Here is a 26,121-nt window from a genome sequence, read left to right as displayed (position 1 = left end):
CCAATCTACACACCTTTGTACACCTACTGCCAAGCTCCCTCTGCTTATGTGCCCCTTTTTAGATTTGGAGAGTGTTAAATAAGGGCAGGAGATTTTTCTGGTAACTTTGGAATTAAAATTATATCTAAACTACCTCTCACAACCCGCAATAGCTGCTGAAGACTAAGCTGTTCACCAACCTCTGTTGTGTCCACCCACACAGAGCAGAGAAAATCTGTGTTAAATGAAAAAAAGGCAAAAAAGGGACATCAGACTCAATAATAGTTTAGATAAGAATATGGAAGGAATGGTTAGTACATTTGCAGATGACATCAGAATTGGTGATATAGTGGACAGTGAAGAAGTTTACCTAAGATTACAAAGAGATCTTGATCAGTTGGGTCAATGGGCTGAAGAGTAGCTGCTGGAGTTTAATTTGGATAAATGTGAGATATTGCATTTTGCTAAAACAAACAAGGGCAGGGCTTACACAATTAAAAGTAAGGCCTTTGGTAGTGGAGAACACAGAGACATAGAGTTTGGTCTGATTGGACCGAACGGTCTGTTTCCATGCTGTGTGGCTATGGCTCTATAACTAGGAAATACCACGAAAGTGCTGCTTTGTGATATGTAAGTGTTACTTGTAATTTTGTAACAGTCCCAGTGGAAAGAAAACTGAAATGAAATAAACAGCTTTTATTTAAAAGCTTCAAAATTCTGTAGTACCTAGGGACCACAACGGCAGAAAATAGATCCCCACATTGATGCCACGATTAACATGTACACATGGTTTCCAGTGGGAAATTTACAAAAGCACAGCACCTGTCAAATGAAGGAAACAGAATAATATTTTCTAGGAATGTCCTAAACAATAAGCTGACCCCTTTGTAGGATGAATGAGAAACAGATAAGGATGCAAAGAAATATCTTTAATCCACAGCCCAATCTCTTTGCAGGGAGTCAATATTCATAATTCACGGCTGTTCTCAGCTATTCTCCTCCTGATTTTTTAACATTCAGTTTTATTCAGGGACCTGCTTTTAGAGTCATAGAGTCATACAGCACAGAAACAGACCTTTCGGTCCAACCAGTCCACGCCAAACATAATCCCAAATTGAACTAGTCCCACCTGCCTGTACTTGGCCCGTATCCCTCCAAACCTTTCCTATTCATGTACTAATCCAAATGTCTTTTAAACATTGTGATTGTACCCACATCCACCACTTCCTTAGGGAGTTCATTCCAATTATCAATAAATTCTGTTGAAAGATCTTAACCACAAAATGTTAGTTTGCCACTTCTCTTTACAGATGCTCAATGGTCTCCTTTACATCCAGTTAAGTTAATTTTGTTTGTGTCGTGTAAGCATACTTTTCCCCCAAGTGAAATTCTGTAACTAGTAGTGTCTCCTTTCTCCGACTCCAAAACTGTCCTTGGCGGCATCTGTTGATTGTAACCTTTCTTGTGGCTCTTTCAGCCCATTTTGGTCATGTAAAAAATGCCAATGACGCTGACTACAAATCTGCAGCTGTCTGTCACAAGATAGACCCCCAAAGAAATTCTCTTGCAACTCCGTTAGCACCCAGATATGGAGCAAGGAATCCATGCTTCTTTTTTAAAAAAAAGGTCCTTTTTACCATTGAGAAATTTCCTCAGCAGCCCACTCAAACTGCAGATTGAAGGAGTAAAAATGGGCAACTTTACCTCTAACGGTTTTAATTAAAATGGGTTTCAATTTCACTAATGTTGTCGTGACCCATGTTCTGAAGCATAGATTTAATTAAAAAAAGATAACACTCATGACTGCTTCATGCAACCAAGATGAATCCAAAATTTGTAATTTGAACAGATGATTTGCTGCACCCAGGCTACATACTAGCATGTTAATTGGAGCATCAGTAGTGTACTCTGGTCTGTCTAGGACTGATGACCTCCTGACTATCAGTCTGTGTGCAGGACTGCAATTGACTAGCGTGTAGTATAATTTCTGTCCCAGGCACATGGATTTGAGGAAGTTTGCTTTGGGAATTTTTATCCTGCTTTGCATGCAGTCAGGTATTGCTAACAAGGAGCACTGGAGCTATCAAGGTAAATAAAATGCTCACTATATCTATGATTTAATTTCACACAAAATTTAGCTCAGCAATAATTGTCCTCATTTTCAACCAGAATGCATGGATTGGAGGAGGAATGATGACCTGGAAAATTAATTTGGTACTTAGATATAAAGTTGTAAGAAATTTCTGCGAGTGAAAAAATGTGGAATGCAAGGTAAGAGTTTGACAGTAAATGGGTGTGAAGGTGTTTACTGAGTTTCTCTGTCCTTTACATGTTTACTAGAAGGAGACTTGAATGAAGCTGTTTGGGGTTTGAAGTATCCAGCTTGCATTGGCTTGCACCAATCTCCAATCGATATTCAGAGGAAAAAAGTGAAGTTTAATATGACTCTACCCCATTTGGAGTTAATTGGATATGATGGACCACACGAGGGACCATTCCTGATGATCAATAATGGACATTCAGGTCTCGCATCTTTTCATTCTACGTTTTATCAATGACATGACCTTTTCTTTAAATTTCCTGAAATAATTATACCTATAATTGATTGTCTAGTATATCATTTCCTTAATTTTCCCAATCCTTATTAAGGAGGTTTTGCCTCTTGCTGATGCTATTTTCCAAAGATGGGGCAGCCCCTTGCATTTCACCCAAGTGATTTATTCCTATTGAGTACTGCCTTTAGCTTTTGTGTCCCTTGAATGGAATTAATAAGCCTGGGTTCCTACTCCTCAATGATCTCTTGTAACCTCTGCTGACAAATGGATCTGTGAAACGGCTTTGGCTCTGATAATTCTCCATGGAATTGTTTCATGTGCTACCTAGCTCGCTCTGCCCCATTTTTGGTGTCTGAACCTTCAACCCTCTGCATCTAATTTTGTGGATCTTGCTCCCTGAACCCTTGCTTCTGCTGCCTTCATCTCAATCTTTAAGTACATTCCCTTTCGATCTGCCCTTGATGTTTCCCCCCTAAATCTCCAGCTTTTACCTGATATCTGCTTCTTTGTGTAGAGACATAAGTCATTTTCCATGTTAAAGGCACCACATAAATAGGCATTGTCATTAAATCCATTGTGTTTATGGAAGTAATTCTGAGGCACTGTAGTTACAATACAGTGCTTAAAATTCAATATGCAAACTTACAAAGATAATAATTAGCTGTCAGTACTGTGTTCAACACATTTCATGGGAATATATGTTTTATACCTGCTGTATATAGTTAAAAATTAATAGTTTGTGCATCGATATGGTTCATGATTTTAAAACTATTGAGCAATGCTCTGAGGAAGATACACATTTTAACGTGTAACCTTGTGCATTCTGCTTTCATAGTTGCAATAAACTTGCCACCCTCCATGTTTATCAGCAAAGGGTTGCCAAGTCGTTACACAGCGGTTCAGATGCATTTCCACTGGGGTGGCCTTGACCTGGAGAGCAGTGGCTCAGAGCATACAATTGATGGCATCCGCTATGTGGCAGAGGTATAGAGAATACCCTAAACTTACAGCCAATTTCATCTACATTTCAGCAGTAACTATTTCAAGAAAACAGCGTGGGCTGTGGTGTACTTTGTGATATCTGGAGACTGTGAATAGAACTGCAGAAATGCAAATCAATCTTTGCAATTCCACTGGCAAGGTGCAATCGAAACAAACATCTTGCAATATTGCAAGTATTAGTTTTCCCAGTAGCATTGAGAGTGCAATCTGTTCATTATTTTGTTTTAAAACACAAGCCAGTTAATAAGTAAAATGTTGAATAAAATATGTATTGATTGATTTTAAATATAACCAGATGATACCTGTTTGGCCTTCCTGTAAAAGGGTTGATATTCTCCTGTCTATAATTTGAGCAAATTAGGTATCTGCTAAATGGTCTAGTGGACTATGAGCCCGGATAGCTGTTTGTTTGCCACTCTGCTCAAAATCTAGACATGGCTCCGCAGTTCTTGCTTGGTCTTTCAAACCAGGCTTCTAAAGCGAGCAAATAATCCTACAAAGAGCCCCATTGCAGAGTTGTAGCTGCTGTAAGTGTAAATGTCCACAGTGTGAACATTAGTGACTAGGTGAATGGATGTATGAGTGAATGGGCAGGGGATTGGGTAAGGTGTAAGTGGATAGGGTAGGTGAGGTAGGAGGATATGGTTGCAGGCGAGCAGGGTGGTAGTGGTCAGGTGGGAGCTAGGCAGTGTAGCATATGGATAAGTAGGTGAGTGGGAGGTGGGGTTTGAGAGATTCTGGATCAGGTTGCAAAGAGTAGTCAGATCTGTTGCTTGGTAAGTCTGGTCAGGGGAAGGTTCTAGGCATGGTTGGCAGGTGTAATTGGGTCAGGTTGGTATTTGTTTGGAAGAGGGTCAGTTGTGTATTCAAGGGGTTAGAGGAATTAGAGTTAAGTGTTAGGTTTTAGGCATGGCAGCTGAGTGGTTAGCACCGCTGCCCCACAGCACCAGGAACCTGGGTTCAATTCCAACCTTGGGTGACTGTCTGTGTGGAGTTTGCTCATTCTCCCCGTGTCCGTGTGGGTTTCCTCCGGGTGCTCCGGTTTCCTCCCACAGTCCAAAGATGTGCAGGCTTGGTGGATTGGCCATGCTAAATTGCCCCATAGTACCCAAGGATGTGCTGGCTAGATGAATTGACCATGGAAAATGCAGGGTTACTGGGATAGGGCGGGGGATGGGTCTGGGTGGGTGTGGGTGGGATACTCTGTAGAAGTTCTGTGCAGGCTCGATTGGCCAAATGGCCTCTTTCTGCATGGTAGGGATTCACTGATGGGATAGTCAGGTTGAGTTGGGAGTAGTCTGGATCCTGGGATTGGGTATTTGGGATAGGGGGTGGACTCAAAAAGTTGAAAGTATAACATTTCCTGAATAACTACTTCTGTAAGTACCACAGAACTGTCTAAAGTCTATGACCCTACCTCAGAATATGAGATTTTTGCAGAGGCTGCCATATTTGAAGGCTGAGTGGGGGCCTGTGATATAAAACAGGTGGCCATCCCATTGCCTTCCCAGCCACCCTCTAGTTGTCCTAGCCCATATCATGGTGAGGCAGGGTGGAGGTTAAGGCATCAGCCTGTCCACTATTCGGCGTTTTGAAGGCCTTGTGGCTAATTAAGACCACTCAGGGGCCTGAATCCATCTCTGCCACCATATAAGAGTGGGGCAAGGTAGAACTTCAACTTGGGTTAAAAGATTGAATGAATGGGGAGTACCTCCTTTGAAATGTTCTCTGTGGCCACCCAAGATGGTAACTATCCCTTTGTCTCCCTAATACCTCGCATCGTTAAACAATCTCCTCCACTCCATCCTCATGAGGGTCCTTAATTCCCAGCTGATCTTCTTTTGACTTGATTGTAGTTCCAGCAGTGGCCACTACTTAATTCTGGCACTGCTGGGACTACTCAGCTCCCAGCCAGATTGGCTGCATCTCTCATGAGCAGGACCTCTTGTCCATGAGGGGAGAAAGTCCCATTCACACATTGTTAAGAACACCCTCAACGTAGTATCAACTAAATCGGTGAGCTGCTGACCCACCTTTTTACCAGGATTTGGCAAACAATACACATATGCCCGCTCTATAAAATTTAGACTGACAATGTGTGAACTGTAGCCAGTGTTATACTCTAACCTTAAATGCAAAGAATACAAATTTAATTTCCTAAAATGTTGGTGAATAACCTACTTGTTTGTAGAAAGACATCATCTGGTTTGATTTTGATTGCATAGCACCCAGTTATTGAGTTCTCTGTTGGAAGGCAAATCTGACCCATGTGGATAGCTCCACCGTGGATAGGGTAAGGAGGAAGGTAACAAATCTACCCCACCTGGAACAGGAATCGTCCCCCTTGCTGTTAACACCAAGTTCACAGCAGCTGTCTTACCAACTGAGCCAGCCACTCCCCCACCTGAATTACCACATTGTAGCCAAGAGGTACAGATGGTGCTGGTAGAGGCTTCACTAGCTTTCCATTACACCGCTGGGGATCATAATTTTTGACATTGTAATTCTCCCCACTTATTGCCCAATGCTAGTGGGTTAAGCTGTACAGGTGTGTACTCCTACCACCTGAACTCATTCCAGTGACTATTCTTTGTGTCAGCAGCTAATCATACCAACCCTGACCTCACCCAGTGTTCACATTGTACACATTGTACACCCTAGACTCCCAGATCTCTTCAGTAAGCAAATTGGAGTTGGGATGTTCCTGGCTGCTATGCAGTATAGAGCCATTGTGGCACAAAAGAAGACTATTCAGACCTTCAAATCCACACTGTGGTTTGTGACTCATTAGCTGGACAGATGATTTCCAAAGCAGAGCGACACCAACAGCATTTGCAGACGTTACTATGAAGGATTGCTCTTCTCAACAACTCCCCTCATCTGAGGCGTGTTGACCCTCAGGTTAAACCACCACCAGTCGTCTTTCTCTAATGAGAGAGCAGCCCTATGATCTGGTAAGACTATAGTGACCTTTATCTTACGTACCAGTACGCCATGTAATATGTTCAAACATCACGACTGAAAAGAGTGGACTGCAATGGATTGATACCTTTTTAAAAATTTTGTTTTTCAGCTGCATATTGTTCACTATAATTCAGACAAATACAGCAGCTTCTTGGAAGCTTCTGATAAAGCAGATGGATTGGCCGTGCTCGCGTTTTTCTATGAGGTATGGTTCAAGGGAAGTCATGCAAATGCGACACCGGTAAGACAATAAAATTCAGGCTCTAACTTTTTAGCACAGGCACTGGCATCCTAACCAGGTGACCATCAGGATTTCTAGCTGAAAGAGCACCATGATATACTGAGCAGTCCCCATTGGGTTAGTGAGTATAAAAGTGTGTAGCAACTGGTGCAATCATCTTTTATTGTGTAAGTCAATCCCTCAGTGACATTTACTGGGAGAACGTCATTGGGATCTCTACTGGTTAAAAGCTGGTTTGATTTTAATTACACAGCACCTTATTCTTGACTTTTGTGTTGGATGGCAGATCTGATGGATAGCTCCATGATCTCCACTATGGATAGGACAAGGGGCAGGTAACAAACCTATCAATCTAGTTCACATCAGCTGTCATACCAACTGAGCTATCTGCTCCCACATCAGAGTTGGAATTACTGTGGTAACATTCACTTTTACACACTTGTTGTAGCCAGGATTTACAGAGAGTACTGGCAGAAGCTTTACTTTCTTTCCATTACATAGCTGACCAAAAACCTTTCCTATTTTTAACCACCTGCCAACAGCCTGGCTATTAGCAGGATCACATGTTAATACTCAGCCTGTTTGACCACATTATAAATCCACTTTCCACAGCCTGGACTGGTACTTCAACATGGAGCTTCCATTTCAGAGGCAGGGAAGTTACTGACAGTGCCATAAAACCCATTGCGTTTTATCCCATTGAATTAGGTTGAAGTGCTTCAAGCTTTGAAATGCAGTGACATACTGTACCAAATACTTTGCTAAAAACACCCTCAAAGAATGGTTAAACAAACTGTTTTTGGTCACTATTGGTTGAGGAAGGAATACAGGATCACTATTTAATAGCATGGCTCTTTAATGTATTGTGTCGAAATTTGGAAAGATGCTTCTTCCTTCCAAAGTCCTCCACAGAGACTGACTTCTGTCTGTGGGAGTCACTTCTCTCTGTGGATCTGTTAACGCTGAGGGCCATTATCCTCCATGTGGAAGGACAACAGAGTCAACTCAAGCCAACAGTGTACTAAGGAACAGAACTGAAGGTAAATTGCATGTTAATTCATAAAAGGGAATAGCTTCAACAAGACAAGCCAAACATATAAACTGTTGGAAAGGCTAGCGTGATTGAGTTAAGGTTGCTAAAGAGTGCATGTTGCATACGGTCATACAAATCATATAACCTCAAGTCTCTGAGACTACTCTTCAGTTGAGTCTAGTAGATTAGAAAAAGCTGTAATTAATTACACAAAGGGTTGATATCATTTATTTTGCATTGTGAGGGTGCTTCATGACATAAGATGCAGAAATGGCACTGGCATTACCGCTGATGTTAGTGAAGTGTAGGATGGTTAGGACTGGATAAGTATCAAAATGTCAGTCCTAATTCCAAACCAAACACATTTGACTGACACAGAATAATGAAACTCAGGCACAAATCCTGACGAGCCATCAAAATAGAAAAAATGCTGCCAGCGCCCAATGGATCTGTCAATTTCTGGCCAGGAAAAGATGGGTGGAAGTTACAAACGTAAACCTTCATCAAACCCAGGGTGAATGTTCATTATTAACTGTATAGGTCACTGAAGATGCCATGTAGCAGTGCCACAGTGGGAAATGAGGTGGTGGGGTACCATTGGCAGGTTGGGAGAGCAAATTACTTCCCCTCCATTCAGAGAATGGACTCTGACGAAGAAGAAGGATGGGAGCAGGAGAATGTGAGGGGTTCATAAAAAAACTTCCAGATAATCCCCAAACTAGGACAAGTTCAGTTTGGACTGTAAGCTTGCTTGTTTAGCCTGAATTGAATTCTGCAGTGATGCATGCATTCTTTCTGCATTTTGTGTTGTGAAGTGCCCGAGGTTGTATGTGTGCAATTAAGAAGATACATTGAAAGGGGTCAGTGACTCCTGCACTGAATTTTAATCATGATTTCACATGGGACTGCAGTAGATTACATTGGAGTCAACTTGAAGAAAACTGGTTACTGCTGGGTTTTGTCCCTATTCTTAATTAGTGGGATCAACTTGCTAATTAAGTGCATCTTGAATTGTTTTATCTGTCAATTAGGAAGTCTACTTCCAACTTAAAACTGCACCTGAGTGAATCAGGAGTCCATATTTGGCTTAGTGAGCTTGCAACTTGATTGGATTTATCACAGAGCAATAAAAGTGCATGGTTGGAAAAAAAGATTGGAACCGAAGCTGTTACTGATTCACTGCCATGCTGTCAATGAGACACATCTTCACTATTTCCTATTTAAGCAGACTTGCAATCCACCTGTATCAATTAAGGTGGAACATTCATTATTGAAAGAGCACCTCTTTTGTTAGATAATAAAAATTGACAGGTAATTGACAATCTCCAAATCTTCTTTCAGCAGGAACCATAAGCAAACATCGTCCAAAAAAAAAATCCCATCCTGCTGCCTATAAATTAACTTGCACCAAGTCCTCTTCACCTCTCATTCCTGAATGTGCTCACCCATATTATTTGCAGGGTCCAGCTACGTCTCAAGATTGAACATTCTCACCCTTGTTTTTGACTCTTGCTGTTTATTTTTCTGTAACCTTCTCTAGCACCATAACCCGCTGGGAATTCTGCATTTCTCCAAGTCTGACATTTTGTTGATCCCTGATTTCCTTCACCCCTTTCATTAGATTTCAGAGATAGCTGTGTATCTGGCTATCAAGACCCTAAAACTGTGCAATTCCATCCCCAAACCTCTCCGCCTCTCTAACTCTTTCTTCTTTCTTAAAACCTACCTCTTCAATCAAACTTTTGATCACTTGTCCCAATGTCTCTTTTTCCGACTTGATGTCTGATTCTGATGGATAATGCTCCTGTGATATGCATTGGATGCTTATTACTTTGGAGTCACTACATAAATGCAAGTTGTCCTTTGATTTTATAAGCCTTTTAAAGAAAAGTACAGTTTCTTACACTGGAAATCCACTTGTGACAGAAGAGTGAAGCTAATGGGAAGACAGGTAATGAAGGTTCTAGTGTACTCACATTCCAGAATCATACAACATGGAAGAAATCTTCCAGAAGGAGAAAGCAGATCACAGACCCGAATAACACAAAGTTATTTATTGCTACAATATTGAGGCCATTTTCAAAGATCTCCTCAAATATTCTTCCAAATCGTCCTCTTCCAAGTTCCCCATCCAGCTTTCCTCCACAACCCTGCCCCTGCTTCCTCTTGCTATGCATCTATTTCACTCTGTCAAAGCCCTTCGAGATATCAGAAATGCTGTAGAAATGTAAGTTGAAGCACAACAATGAAACAGTCACCGGGCTTGTGTGGCAGGGATGTGTCCATCTGTGATTTTCTGATTGGAATTTGGTCTTTTCTCAGGATGGTCACTTCGAAAACACGTACTACAGCGACTTTATATCCAGCTTAAGCAAAGTCAGATATGCAGGTACATTGCTTTCTCTGCAAACTTTCCAACCTTTCTGGCAGTCTTAAGAAAGAACTTGCATTTACTTGGCACCTTTAATCACATCCAAAGAGTTCTTAAAGTGGATTTAGTGTTTTAATGGATGGAAATGCAGCCTTTAATTTGCACAGGACGAGGGCCCACACAACAATCATAGAACGAAGCAGCACAGAAGCACAATTGTATCTGCGTTGGCTGTTCAAAAGAAATAGCCAAAATTCCATTCCCCTGATCTTTCTTCATAACCCTGCAATTCTCCCTTTCTCTTCAAACAAAAGGTAATCAAATACATTAATTGGGAGGTGATAGCTGGTGGTCGTACCAGTAGACTAATAATCTAGAAACCCCGATAATGTTCTGGGGGCTGGGAATTGAATCCTGCTATGGCAGATGGTGGAATTTGAATTCAATAAAATTTGGAATTAACAGTGTAATGATGAATCTGAAATTATTGGGGGAAAACTCACTTGGTTGACTCATGTTCTTTACAGAAGAAACCTTCCATTCTTACCTGGTCTGGTGTATGTGACTCCAGATCCATAGCAGTTTGGTTGACTTTTAACTGCCCTCTGGGCAATTAATGCTGGGATACCCACATCCCCATGAATGAATGAAAGAATACAATGTTGCTTACTAGCATTGGTCTTGGGATAAACATTACACTTTTTATCTTCTTCAGATATTATCCTGGGGACTTTTACATCTAAGAGTTTAGAAGAATGAGTCAGCTCTAAGTCATTATTTGAAAGATGTTAACTTCTGCAATACTGTGCTCCCTTGGTATTGAACTGAAGTGTCAGTCTGGATTTTGTACACTAGCTTCTGGATTAAAATTTGAGCTCAAACATTCTGACTCAGTGCTGAGAGTGCTCTCCACTGAATCACAGCCGATACTGCACAGTCCCAATCCATACTTCCCACATGGGAAACTGATAAAGAAGGTAAAAGCTCATGGGATCCAGGGTAACTTGGCAAGATGGATCCAAAGTGATGGGAACAGAGGGCGGTGCTAGAAGGCTGTCTGTGTGACTGGAGCCCTGTGTGCTGGGCATACCACAGGGATCAGTCCTGGGTCCCTTATGGACTGTGATATTTGTAAATGATATCGAAGAGAATGTGGAAGGGATGGTAAGTAAGTTTGTTGTTGACATGAAGATTGGCCAGGTGGTTTACAGTGAGGATCTTGGGTGACAGGAGGATATAAATGGATTGGTCAGATGGGCAGATCAGTGGCAGGTGGAAGTTAAGCCTGATAAATATGAGTTGATGCACTTTGGAAAAAGGAAAAAGCCAAGGGAGTAGCCAATGAATGGCAAGACACTAGGTGGTTCAGAGGACAAAGGAATATCAGGGTGCTTGGTCACAGAACCCTGAAGGTGACAGCATGGGTTAATAGGGTAGTTAAGAAGGCATATGGGATGCTAGCCTTTATCACTCGTGGCATACACTATAAGAGCAGGGAGGTTATGTTAAAGACTTCAGTTGGGCTGGGTTTACTGTACTGTGTGCAGTTCTGGTTACCACACAATAAGAAGAATGTCTTAGCACTGGAGGGGTTACAGACGAGATTCACGAGGATGTTGCCTGGGATGGAGCACTTTAGCGACGAAAAGAGACTGGATAAGCTCGGGTTGCTCTCTTTGGAATGGAGAATGTTGAGGGGGTCCTGAAAGAGGTGTATCAGATTGAAGGGCGTGGACTAGGTGAATAGAAAGCACCTGTTCCCCTTAGTTCAAGGATTAAGAACAAGGGGATGTGATTTTGAAGCAAAATGCAGGAGGTTTGGAGGGGATTTGAGGAAAAAGTTTTGCACCTAGAGGCTGGTATGGATTTGGAATGAACTGCGGGGAGGATAGTTGAAATGGTAAACCTCACAATCTTTAAAAAGTACTTGAATAAGCATTTGAAGTATCATAACATTCTGGCCCAGGGCAGGAAAGTGGGACTAGTGCAGGTAGTAATGTCTTTTTGGCAGTACAGATTTGATGGACTGAACGGTCTCTTCTGTACTGCATGGTTCGATGATTATATTGAAAATCATTGCAACAGGCAATTAGATGCAACTAATTTAAACACTAATATGAAATATTGCCCTTCCAGAAATAAAGGCATTTTTCAGGCCATTATCTGTCAAATTGTATCATTAATGAAAAGAAGAAAATGTGCGAGAATTTCTTTCACACAGTCTAAATAGATTTCCTTTTAATGTTGCCTATCGGCTTAATTTTACTCTAGATGGAAAATCAAAGCATTTGGGTACCTACCTTTTATTTCTGGAGGTTCACTTTGAGGGATGTGGGTGTTTAGTTAGACGGTTTGGGGTGGATAGTCACCTGAGGCAGCCTTTGCAAGCAAATCATAAGCAACCTGTATTGTTTGACTTCATGTTTTGCAGCGTTTACATTCCATATGACTAGTGATGCTGTATGTTTTTCTGTTCAATTTCAGGGCAATTCACAAAAATACAGCCAATAGACATTAGGAACATGCTGCCCCATAACCTCTCAAACTTCTATAGGTACAGAGGGTCTTTAACAACTCCACCTTGTTTTGAGACAATAATCTGGACCATTTTTGACACAACAATTGTGCTCTCATCCAATCAGGTAAATTTGACCCACTGCCTTTTAGATTTGTCTAAGATTGTATGAATGATAATGGATGCGTCATGCTGCTGTGATCTTAAACCCCAAGTCAAAAGTCACATGATACCAGGTTATAGTCCAACAAGTTTATTTAAAATCACAAGCTTTCAGAGCGCTGCTCCTTCATCAGGTGAGGTCCTGACTTCTGACTTTGTTCAGCCCAGGCCAACACCAACATCTACACACTTTAAGCCCCAAGAACAAAGCAAGATTGGTCTTCGCAATATTTAACCTTTTCTTTTAGCAAGGCAAGGTTTGTTTTAAAGGGGAGACTTGTTACTCTCCCAATGTAAGAGCAGAAGAATATGAGAAATAGGAACATAAAGTAGGCCTTTAGTCTGGAGTACCATTCAATATGATCATTGTAGTGAGTGTAATGAGGTCAGCAAGGTGGATGTCATAGAATATGTGTTCCCTGATTGGGACTGTTAATCAGGGTCCAATCAGGGAGCCCTGGCTGACAGATAAGAACAGGAGTGTCAGAGATTCTGCTCACTCTGAGAGCTGGCTCTGAGAGAGCTAGATCAGTGTCAAGGACTCTCCACGTGTAAATAAAGGGTGACTTAAATGACAGGATCCTGGCCTTTGTGGAGTTGTTTCAATCATGGCTGATCTTTTATTCAACTCCATTATCCTACCTCCCTCCCTATTCCTGACAAAATAAAGATCTTTCTATCTCAACCTTAAATCTACTTCATGACAGAACATTCCCAATCCTCTGGGGTGGAGAATTCCAAAAGAATCAGAGTACCCTGAAGAAATTCCCCAATATTGGATTCCTGAAGGATTGATCCTTTATCCTGAGACCATGCCCTGTGTTCTAGATGCTTCATCCAGTGGATACAACCTCTTTGTGTCTACCCTTGTCTATAATCTTGTGCGTCTCAGTGAAGAATCCAATGAGGTAGTTCACTGTATAAATTGGGAGAGTTTCCACGTCAGAGCTAATCAGCCAGTCTCAGCTAGGAGCAGCTCAAGCAGTTCCAGGATTAGAAAAGGAGAACTCAGCAAGATTCTCACTCCTGGTTGCTATTCAGGGAGCCCTGCTGGATGTTATGCAAGGTTGGGCGTCAGGTGAAGAGGGATTGAGTTTTAGCTGTGAAGTGCACCCCATGCAAAGAGGCTGCTGATTTTATCGAGGAGCACATTGTAGAGTGAATGAGCTAGAGCTCATTGTTACCAAGTACAAGTCAGTGATTTGGTACAGGAGAAGAACATTAGGGATGGGTAAATGAAAGTGAGAGAAAATAATGGCTCGCTTTTATATAGTGCTCTGAGGCTGCCCCAAATCATTTTACAGAAGGAGGGAGATTTAAAGATGTACATTTTCTTTATCCTTTATAGACTCCACTGACACATAAAAGGCTAGATAGAATTTTGCAGTGGACAAGCAGCTATGCATTTGTCAACGTAGCTCATTAAGCGGAGTGAGTGAGCAGCCAATGGAGTCACGTGTTTGTCTGATGACCTGACTGTGGTTGGGATTTCACTGCATTTCTGAATTGCAGATGCCAAAGGCTCGACCTTCTTCCTCCTGACCAGCACACACGGCCACCACGCTATGTGTGAAATATGTGTGAAATAATAATGCATTAATGTGCAAAATCGTTTTGATATGAACATGTGAATAAGGAACAGGAGGATCAGCTTCTTAAGACATTCAATAAGATTGAGCCTGCTCTGCCATTCAATAAGATCATAGCTGATCCAATTACAGAAGGTGTCTGATTTATGAATGCCTGACTTACCGACGCACATACTTAGAAGCACTGTCCTGTACAGGGGTGTAATTTTTAACATCCAACATACAAGCATTTCCTGAATGACTGTTTTACATTAGCCTGCACTGTGTTCCAATTTGTGTACAAATCGATTTGTGAACACACTCAAGGATGGAACCCATTTGCAATAAGGAGTGTCTGTAGTTGATATTCCTGCCTACCCCTCTTAACCACTCACCCCTCACTCCAACATGAATATACCCACTTCTGCCCTGGATATTGTTGGGTACTTCGCTTTCACTGCCGTTTGAGCTTGAGAGTTTCAAAGATGCACTTTCCTTTAGGAGATTCTCCTCTCCTTATCTTGCCTAAATCAACAAGAAGAGCTTGGACCCGTTAGAAACATGTACTTTCTTTCATTGCAGCACAGATGTACAAGTAAAGTGGATAAAAATAGGAAGTTCCGAATGAACCGTATCATTTTATCCAACATGACCCTTACTTTATAGCTCACCCTATTCCACAGCCCTGGAATAGAAGACGTAAATTGACATTACCAGGATGTCAGATTTAATGTGAAAAGACTTCTTCTTCTGAGATTATATTGACAGGATCTCATTATTATTTGGGAGTTCGGGAAAACAGTTACCCAATATAGGCAGTAAGGAAGTTTCAGATTATTTATTATGAAAAGGCAGTTTGGAGATAATACATTAGTGAATTAAATTCGAAAATTATCTTCATTGGTGGTCCCTTGTGGATGAGGATGATTCTCTTCCACTCTCAGGGTGAGTTTGTAGAGTCTCTGTCCAAATCGATATGACTACTGCAGGCTTTGTTATACATGGGCAGGTGGTGGTCATGGTAATGGATGAGTGGGGTGTTGGTGTGGCAGTGCACTCCTTTTGCTGTGTTTGTCTGTCATCCACTTTTTCCCAACAGCAAGTCTCAAGGTTTTCGACACCTTCTCAAATGCTCCTCCTCCACTTTGGACGGTCTTGGACCAGTGATTCCCAGGTGTCTGTGGGAATGTCGCACTTTGTCAGTGAAGCCTTGAGGGTATCACTGAAGCACTTCCTGTATCCACCTGGGGCTCACCTGCCGTTTCGAAACTGGGAGTATAGGAAAGTGTAAAACCCTTCACAATTGAGGAGGGTCACTGATACCAGAAGATGAGCAGACGTTTGGCATGGAGTGTGTTGATCTCATCAGCCAAGGTAATAGGCATCTCTTCCTGGCTCTTCACTCAATCTGTTCTGTTCTTCCATTTGAAGAAGGAAGCTACCTGAAGACGACTGCTCCTCACTGAGGATTGCTCCTCCAGTGAGGACAGCCCCACTGTCGGTGTGGAATGCCCCTGACTCTGAATACTTGTCGATAGGCCCCATTTTTAAGGCTGGTAATTGACACTATGTTAACCACTTGTCCCAATTTTTCCAGCCAATGAGCATGGGCAGCTCCTCATAATGTCAAAATTGCGGTCATCCCCTTGCCCACCTTCATGTGAAAGTTAGTTTTCATGTATTCTGGGAACAAAGCTTTTATTTTCCCAAACACGGTATTGTTAATGGCATATGCATGGTGCCAGATAACAATCTGATGTCAGCGTATCGAACACAGCAGCCTCAGTGGTATTCATTGTCACCTTTGCATTATCCTTATTTATTAGAAATTCTGTACGTTTGGGAAAAGGAAGTATCTGCTGTAATAGCCATCATGTGAAGTCTTATGCTATGCAGGAAATTCTGGAAAAACTCAGTTTTAAAGAGACCACAATTTCTGACAAAATGCTGCAATTTGTTCACCTTTCAGTGGTGAGGCTCCTTGAAAATGTATGGGTTTAGTTTTTGGGTGAGGACATAGTCAAGACCTGCCTCTCACACTCCTCATGTTTGAAAACCTTGCAAAAACCCGAGCATGGTGAATCAGTCAGCTTCTCAAGTACTGGTTAAAATGTGCCCCAGTCTGAAAGCAATGCAGATTTTCTTTTATTTTCTTAATTCTTCCATAGGATGTGCTACCATTTGTTGCCCATCCTTAATTGCCCTTGACACCAAGTGGCTTAATAGGTCACTTGAGTTAGAGTCATCAACAAAAGCAGAAATTGCTGGAGAAACTCAGTAGGTCTGGCAGCATCTGTGGAGAGAGAAACAGAGTTAACGTCTTGGGTCCTTCTTCAGAACTCAGTCAAGAGTCAACAGTACTGTAGGTCAGACCGGGTAAGGTTAGGCTGCATTATAGTATCCTAAAAGTTGACATACAATTATCTCTGAGCACCAGACATGTAGCACACACTGTAATGCCAGTTTTATTAGGACTTTTAAAATTGTGACAAGTACATGCAGTATCATTATATTCCTGCTGGTGGTGCTGCTGAGATACAAGAATCCTGCAGCATCGCTAGAAACCAAATTTGTTCTCAGAATATTTAAGGGACAACCACAAGTTAATGCAAGAGAGGAAACCTTGCATTTTTATGCCAGCTTTCATGATTGTCTTGAAGTGCCTTGAGATAAGTGAAGTAATGCATGAATCCTGACAATGAGCTCCCATAAACAGCAATATGATAATGACGATATAATCTATTTTTGCCAAGATGATTGAGGGATAAATATTAGCCAGCACACCGAGGATAATTTTCTTCCTCTTCTTTGAAATGGTGGTATTGAATTTGCCAGGCAGGCAAATGAAGCCTTGGTTTAGTAACAAACGGAGCAGAAATTGCTGGAGAAACTCTGCAGAGAGAAACAGAGTTAAAGTTTCGAGTCCAGTGACCCTTCCTCAGAACATTGTCACTGGGTTCAAAACGTGAAATTTGTTTCTCTCTCCACAGATGCTGCCAGACGTGATGAGTTTCTCCAGCAATTTCTATTTTTATTTGTTTCAGACTTCCAGCATCTGCAGTTTTCTGTTTTGTTATTCTCAGTTTAATGCCTCATCTGGAAGATACCACAGAGGGCTGTAGAGTTCAAGTCATTGAGTGCATTTAAGATAAAGTTAGATAGGTTCTTGATTGGTAAGAGGATCAAAGGATACAGGGAGAAGGCAGGACAATGGGATTGAGAAACATATCAGCCATGATTGAATAGCAGAGAAGATGCGATGTACATAATGGCCTAATTCTGCTCTTATACCTTATAGTCCTATCAGAGCCTACTTGGCAACTAATCAATACTCAGCTCTCATACTGTATAAATCTTGGTTTTCCCCCTTTTAAAAACAAAATGTTGATGTCTTTCTGCAGATCAGGTTATTAGAAACTTCTGTGCTGGATTGGGAAAACAAAACTTTGAAGAATGATTATCGACGCGCACAGGCCATCAATGACAGAATCGTAGAAGCCTCTTTTCAACCTGCTGTGATGAAAGGTGCCATAATAATTGTTCTTCACTCAAAAATACTAAGTTTTCAACCACTCGTGGACTTAAGTGATTCTTTAGTCATATTCATTTTCTTCAGCAGGTTCCTGCCATCTTGAAACAATTCATGAGAAATTGGACAAAATTGAAGCGATTCTGAACAATGTTGATGCAAATGCAGAATCAAGATATACAGGTGAGTAATCAAGGCATGTGATTTGTCATTACTGTCAGGAGAAAGAAATGCAACAAAACATGTTCTAGAGTTACCCTGCTTAGAGTAAACGATAATTCTTACTGCACTCAGAATAATGAAATTGTAATTATAATTTCTAACTAATTTGAGGAGAAATTTGTTCACCCAGAGAGCAGTGGGCCTGTGGAATTCCCTGCCACAGAAAACAGTTGAGGCCAAAACACTGAATTTTTCAAAAAGGAGATAGATATAGTTCTTAGGTTTAAAAGGTAGTGGAGAGAAAGCAGGAACAGGGGACTGAGTTGGATGATCAGCCATGATCATAATGAATGACAGAGAAAGCTCAAGGGCTGAATGGCCTGCTCCTATTCCTATTTGCTATGTTTCCAGGTGAGTGATAGGACTTAAGATACATTCAGACCCTTTATATTTTGTTTATTCAATCATGGGACGAAGGTCTCTCTGGTTAGCTAATAATTATTGCCTAATTGACCTGGAGAAGGAGATGATGTTGTTATCCATGGTGGAGTAGGGACATTTCTTGGGGCTGCGGGGAAGGGAGTTCTAGGATTTTGACCAAACGCCAAAGTACAGATTCCAAGTCAGGATGGTGAATGGCTCAGAGCAGAGCTTTAAGGCGGTGGTGTTCCTAAGAATCTGACAACCTTGTTTTTCAAGGCCTTATGGTCTGGTAAGACAATGGTGACTTTACTATTTAGAAAAGGTGCTATGTAAATGTAAAATTACCATACAGCTGCTCTCTCGTTAGAGAGAGACATGACAAGTGGTGTTTTAACCTGAGGGTCACCACGCCTCAGCGAGGCAAGAGATTGAGAAGGGCAGTCTTTCGTGGTAACCTCAGCTGGTGATGTGAATTGAACCCATGCTATTGGCATCACTCTATATCACAAAACAGCCATCTGAGCTAACTGAACCCCCACCCCCTTGGTGCTACATAGAACTATATGTTGTTGGTGTTGTTCTTTAGTGAACTCACAGACTGTGCTGAAAGGTATAGGGCTGATTTCTGAAGCTGCTGTTAAAGTATGCACTGTGAAGATGTTTCTCATTTACTCCTGAAGATGGCAGTGAAGCATTAAACAACCTTCCTCTTCCTGTAGCTTCTGCAGAATCTTTTCACTGGGTCATTCAGTTAATCGTCAATCTGTCCCTGGGTTTCTGCTTCCCTGGTTTCTCTCTGTTCTATGCACTGCATTCCCCATTAAAGGGGCATACCCTTGCTGATGGGTTTCCATCATTGCCATGATACAGCTGGTCACCTGAAGCTGATAAGGATTGCCTGGAGAGAGATTTTACAGCAAGTGCCAGACCTGGAAAAGGAGTGGACCATACAGCGCCAGGAGCCTGTTCTGACATTCAGTTAGAAATTGGCTGATATGCGCTTTAACCCGATCTACCTGTTTTGCCTGTAACGTTTGATACCCTTGTTTAACAAATATCTACCAAATCCCATTGTGAATTTTCAATTCACCTAGGCTTAATAGTTTTCTTTTGGGAAAGCAGATTCCAGATTCCCAAGACCTTAAGTGTGAAGAAATGCTTCCTGACACCAGATTGAGTGATAGTTTTAAGATTTTAGAACCTTATTGTGTCTCTCCTGCACTAAGGTATAGAGTTTATCTCTTGCTAGTCCAGCAACTTCTTTAAGCATCTTACATATCTCAAGTGGGTCAGCCCCAGGAAATCTTCGAAATGCAGAGGAATTCAGACCTAATTTGGGCAACCTGCTGTCATCATTGCTCCAGCTAATAATCACAAAGGATGAAAATCTCTGAAACATGGGTAAATAAGCTGGAATTCTCTTTCAGCATAGCAGGCAAATGGCATATACTCGTCTGACCCCTCTGGGAGGTATTTTTAATCAACCAGTTCAGCGATGTAATAACACACCTCTGGAGCAGATGTGACTTGAACACAGGCCTCCTTGCTCAGAGGTAAGGACACTACCCACTGTGCCACAAGTGCCCTCTCCGACACCCCTTGTGTACTTCAAAATGGAGGGAGGTCCACTGGGGCCATTGGAAATGATACAGGGTTCCACGAGAATTTGACTCAGAGCAGAATCTAATGATGTCCTCAGCGGCAAATGTGGATAGGGGGTATTTAATCAGGTAGAAGGCTGCTGAGTGGAGTCCCCTATCTAGCTGCCAGCCCTGATTAAGTCCAGGGTGGTGTGCTTTATGAGTAGCCTTCCCACCAGCTGAGTTATTAAGTGGGTGTTTAAGGGTCTCAACATGCTACTGCTCCTGGTGATGCCAACCCAGCAGTGGATGGGGGCAGGGAAGGGGTCTCACCATGTTGGGAAAGCCACAAACTATCCTGTCCGGAGTCACTTGTGGGTTCTGGAGTGTGTGAGCGGGGGATCCTGGTGCCAGTTGAGGGATCGGATGTTGAGAAAGGGGGAATGCTGGTAAGTGGCCTTCTCAACAGCCCTTGTTGCTGCCCCCTGTCTTCCCCATGACCCCCACTCCATGGACCACCTGCCTATCAGCCTTCACTGACCCTGTGGCCTGGGCTAAAACCTGTCATGGTTGGAAATGAGCAAACTGGAACTGACTTCCTCTATTTTGAAGTGGACAGATTTGACGAGTTGCTCCAGTACGTACCATTTAACCGGATTTTCCCGCTGGGGTGGGATACAGCAGATACACTAGGCCTCAGGTACATGGCACTTCTCAGTGGGGCTGCCCTTCATTAGAGTTGCCAATCTGCCAGCAATGTTTGGGTTGGCCACCCTTTCACTACCCCCCCTACTCCCCCCACTGGGGGAAGGGGATTGGTTCTTGATTCAAGGCCTGCCAATGAACAGTCAGAGGCCCCAGTGGCATTCAATATGGTGGGCTTTCCCCGAAAAGAGGCTACATAGAGGCCTACATTATGGAAGAAGGCCCTTCAGACCAAGGAGTCAGATCCAGTCATAAATAAGTCCCTGGCTATTCCAATCCCATTTTCCAGCACTTGGCCCAAAGCCTTGTGTGCTTTGGCATTGCAAGTGGACATCTAAATACTTCTTAAATGCTATAAGGTTTTCTGTGGGGAAATGGGGAAGCTGCCATGGTTTATCACTGGGGTGGAGCCCAACTGAGAAAAGACTCAGGGCAACAGGATTTTCAAACATAAAACTTTCATGAAACACTTTCTTCACCCAGAGTTTGGTAGAAATATGAAATGTGTTGTGGAGGGCGGTGGAGGCTATTCTCTCACAACATTTAAGAAGTGCCTGGATGAGCATATAAAGTGCCAGGACATAAAATACCAGGCTACAGACAAAGAGCAGGTAAATGGGATTAGTGTAGTTTGGTGTTCGTTGGCCTACATGGACATTGTGGGCCAAAGGGCTGTTTCTATGCTATTTGACTCTATGACTCTATGAATTCTGGATGGACTTGCCTGCAGCTATAAGAGTAGGAAAAGGATCCTATTAGGACAATTTAGGCTTCTCTTGACCCAGTTTCCCTCCCCTTTCTCATCACAAGATTCTCTGATAACCATTTCCTAGTGTTTTCACTGAGCGCTGGACATCTTTCCTTCTGTCCCAGCCAATTGCACCTTGCTGTCCAGGAATGCAAGCCCATTCCCCACCCTCCCGTCAACCAGTTGCCACCTCTTGGCTAAATCCATTGATGGTGGGGGCTTGGAGACAAGAGCCTTGTGTTAAAGTGGCCTGGGTCTCTATGTGGTAAGGACCAACTCTCATTTCATATCAGTTTAGTATCAGCTACAGTTCAAGTTCTTGAATACTTGCTCCCTTTGGGATTTAACCCAAATTGGAAAGGGGAATTGTTAATTTTAAATCTGAAATAGATAACCTTTAATTAACCAAAGTTACTAAAGGATATGGGCCAAAGACAGATACGTGGGGTTAGGCAACAGATCAGCCATAATCTCATACAGTCATAGAGCTATACGGCTTGGAAACAGACCCTTCAGTCCAACTCGTCCGTGCCAACCAGATATCCTAAATTAATCTAATCCCATTTGCCAGCATTTGGTCTATATCCCTTTAAACCCTTCCTATTCATATACCCATCCAGATGCCTTTTACATGTTGTAATTGTACCAGCCTCCACCACTTCCTCTGGCAGCTCATTCCACACACGCACCACCCTCTGCATTCAAGGTCAACTGTGAATTCATTCAAAGATGGAACAGGCTGGAGGGGCTGAATGGCCTACTCCTGTTCCTTGTTCCTAGCTAGAAAAGCAAGCCAAGGTATAAAGAAAAGGCTGTCCATTGGCAATCAATGCGAAATTTTCTGGAATCGCACAGCAATCGAGTTACCCTCCGAAAGAGAGAAATTTATTAATATTTGGCAAAACGTTAACCAGTCTTTCCCTCTCAAATGTAGATTAACAGCTATCATTGGGCTTTGGCTTCTTAGCCAACAGTAGATTTGGATTTCACCAATTGCAGTGCACATAGTCTGGCATTAGATATTAGCGTTAATACCTTTTGGAGTTCAGATTTAATGTCGAGTACTTGCTGGAAAATTATTGCACAGTCCTTCAAGATCTAGCCATGATTGAAATATGGGGGATGGGCCATGAAGGCTAGAAACAACAGACACCATAAAAAGTGAAGATTTGGGCTGAAGAAATGAGTTGGGGAAGTAATGGTTGTCCAAACTTGGTTCTTAAATACCTGATGATCAAAAGGACAAAGCAAGGACTGAATCAAAGGATTGTAGGAAATTTAGTTAAACAAGGAGGGAGTAAAATGGATGTGGGAGGGTCAATGTAAAATAAATGATATCGATCAGCTGCTGGTTATACACTGCTCCTCATTTTCATTTCTGTTAATGTAATTGGGACTGAAAATGCGGAGAGATGGGGATAACGGCAGTGATATTGCTCACACATTATATCACCTAAAGTCAGAGTAAGGCGCAAGAGACTTGCTTTCAAGATAGAATGCAAACAGGAGGCTGAGAATGTAGGTGAGAGGGTTAAATTTTCATCTTCACTGTTTGAGCGGTATCTGGCAAAGTCTGTCACAGTAGAAGGGACATGAGGTTTTGATCTGTACAAGGCAGTTGTCAGATTGCATCTGGAATACTGTGAACACTTTTGGTCCCCTGATCTAAGGAAAGATAAAACTGGCATTGCAGACCGAGAAGGTTCACCAGGCTGACTCTGAGGATGGAGGGATGTCCTTATGTGGAGAGTTTGAGCTGGTCTGTACTCAGTGGAGTTTAGAAGAATGAGAGGAGACCTTATTGAAACATACAAGATTCTTAGGGACTTCAACATGGGAACTGCAGAAAGATTGTTTTCCCTTGATGGGAGAGTCAAAGATCAGAGTCCATTGGAAAGGGGAATTGGTAATTTTAAATCTGAAATAGATAGCTTTTTGTTAAGTAAAGTTACTAAGGGATATGGACCAAAGGCAGGTAGGCCACAGATCAGCCATGATCTCATTCTTAGTGCCACAGATTGTCTGCACTGCATTTGGTGAAACCCAAATCTTCTGTTACTTGAGAAGTCAAAGCCCAATGATTGCTGTCAATCTATATTTGAGAGGGAAAGACTGGTTTATGTTTTGTCAAATATTGATGAATTTCTCTCTTTCAGAGGGTATCAGTTCTGTTGGGCAACTCCAGAGTCCATAATCTGGGAGCAAGAGGTCACTCATTTAAGACAGCGATGAGGAGGAATTTCTTTTTTCAGAGGGAAGTGATGTATGAAATTCTTTACTGCAGAGGACTGTTGAGGCCGGGTCATTAAGTATATTAAAGGCTAACACAGATTTTCAAACAGTAAAGGAATGAAAGGAAAAGGCAGGAAAATGCAGTTGAGGAATATCACTTCAACCATGATCTCAATGACTGGCACAGCAGATCAGTGGGCTGAATGGCCTATTTTCGCTCCTACATCTTATAGTCTTATGGCTGTAATCTTTTAAAATGAATAGAATAAAAATCAGTCTGGATCTATAAAGGGATCTTCCCCTTCCCTGCCCAGGGTATGAGATGAAAATCTACGTCTCTTGTACTTATTGCTTAGAAGTGAACTGCCATGGCAGATGGTGGGATTTGAATTTAATAAATATCTGGAATTAAGAGTCTAATGGTGACAATGAAGCCATTGTCGCTTGTTGGAAAAATCCATCTGGGTCACGAATGTCCTTTAGGGAAGGAAACTGCCATCCTTACCTGGTCTGGCCTACATGTGACTCCAGACCCACAGCAAAGTGGTTGACTCTTAACTGCCCTCTGGACAATTAGGGATGGGCAATAAATGCTGCCTGGCCAGTGATGCCCTCATCCCATGAATGAATAAAGGAAAAAAAACTGCCACGGGAACAGAGATTTTGAGATAAAAGAGAAACCTGAATTTGGTGAGATTTGATGTGATGGAGTTCTGGGCAGGAAAATGAGGCCTAAACTCTTGGTCGATGAAGGGTAAATGTGCAGCCATTGAAGGTAAGGGATATATATGTTACCAAAGTTTCTGTGATGTGAATTAAAATTGACTACTCAGATGGAGAAACTGAGAAGGCAAAGAGACTGTTCATACTTCGCACTAAATTGGTAGTAAACAGGTAGGTTCCTGCTCGGTATTTTTCATCAACCCATTCAAGGATATTATTACAGAACAATGGAGTGGGTAGGATTCAAACTCAGGCCTCCTGGTCCAGAGGTATGGACCCTAACACTGCACTGCAAAAGCCCTTGTATGTTTATGCTGAGAGAGAAGCTAAACGTCAAACCCATGCAGTTGGGAGTATTTTTCTGAAATTAAGGTTAATTCTCCATTTGAGGTCAAGTGATAAAGAATTCCACACTGTAGCTAATTGATTTGATATCGGCACAAGGAGCAAGGTGTTGAAATTGTTCCATTTTTCAGTGTTGATATTCCTCAGCCCAAGAAATAATAATTGTTATAACAGAGAAGGAAAGATACCTGAGAAGTGGAGTGAGCAAAAATAGCTAATGACACTTTTTCTTCAATTATTTTGGAAGGCAGCAAATTGTCTTCCCACCCCAGTTTTCACTTCTCTGAGGACAGCCTCTCCAGTTTCGTTGAAATCCAAACTCTTCGCAACATGAATCTCAGTTCCTTTACCATCTGCATGTGGGTCAGGACAAGAGACTCCCAGCCGAGAATTATTCTATCGTATGCAACAGAGGACAGTGACAATGAACTGGTTATCTCTGTGGGTTTCGACTGGGGACTATGGATTGGAGGGCACTTTGTAAACATGACATTGCACTTCAGTCCAAATGAATGGGTGCACTACTGTGTGACGTGGACTTCTCAATCAGGAGCTGTGGAAATGTGGACTAATGGACTGTCAGGAAGGATCGATTATCTGAAGAAAGGGTATGTTATTAAAACTGGTGGTACCCTGCTGCTGGGTAAAGATCACGATGGCATTGTGGGCATGTTATCTGATGCTTTCATTGGTGACATTACCACTGTTAATATGTGGGATTATGTTCTCAGTCCCTTGGAAATTCGAAATTTAATGGAATGCAGATATAGATGGAAAAGGGGAAATGTTATAGGTTGGGGAAAGAGTTCCACAGCAGTATTTGGTGGGGTGAAACTCGAAGAGGATAGCATTTGTTTAGGGTAATTTATTTTAATTGCCATGTGCTATCTGGGGAAGGCCAGGGAAATATTAACCAGTTCACCTTCAGCACAAGTGCGTTGGTTTGGGAAAGTAGAAACCGTTTTATATTTACGGACTGATTTTGAAAATCATTAATAAACAGGTCACAAAAAACTACAAATTGGGTATAGAGGTCATAATCAGCTCCATCAGTAAATGTGGACCCCATGGTTGTGGGGAGACAGACACATGTGGTAATGTCACTGGCTGAGTAATCCAGACCCAGGCAAATCTTTGAACATGGGTTCAAATCCCACACAGTAGCTAGTGGAATTTAACTTCAGTGAATCAAGTCTGGAATTGAAAGCTAATCTCTGTAACAATGGTCATGAAACTATCATCATTGGGTATAAAGAACCCAGCTACTTTACTAATGTCCTTTAA

The 26,121-nt window shown here is 42.0% G+C and overlaps 1 protein-coding gene across 1 annotated transcript; it reads left to right on the top strand.

Moving 5' to 3' along the window:
- Nucleotides 1-2,327: 2,327 nt before the first annotated feature.
- ca6 (carbonic anhydrase VI) lies at nt 2,328-25,701 on the top strand. The gene is made up of 8 exons (XM_048614867.1): nt 2,328-2,502; nt 3,370-3,518; nt 6,610-6,705; nt 10,097-10,163; nt 12,630-12,787; nt 17,792-17,915; nt 18,010-18,102; nt 25,052-25,701. The coding sequence occupies exons 1-8, from the start codon at nt 2,421-2,423 to the stop codon at nt 25,699-25,701; spliced, it is 1,419 nt and encodes a 472-aa protein (XP_048470824.1). The 5' UTR covers nt 2,328-2,420.
- Nucleotides 25,702-26,121: the final 420 nt, after the last annotated feature.

The sequence above is a fragment of the Rhincodon typus genome, chromosome 31 (assembly GCF_021869965.1).
Source record: "Rhincodon typus isolate 14 chromosome 31, sRhiTyp1.1, whole genome shotgun sequence".
Taxonomy (NCBI): domain Eukaryota; kingdom Metazoa; phylum Chordata; class Chondrichthyes; order Orectolobiformes; family Rhincodontidae; genus Rhincodon; species Rhincodon typus.
The sequence above is the reverse complement of the archived record's forward strand: the minus strand, read 5'-3'. Positions and strand labels throughout refer to the sequence as shown.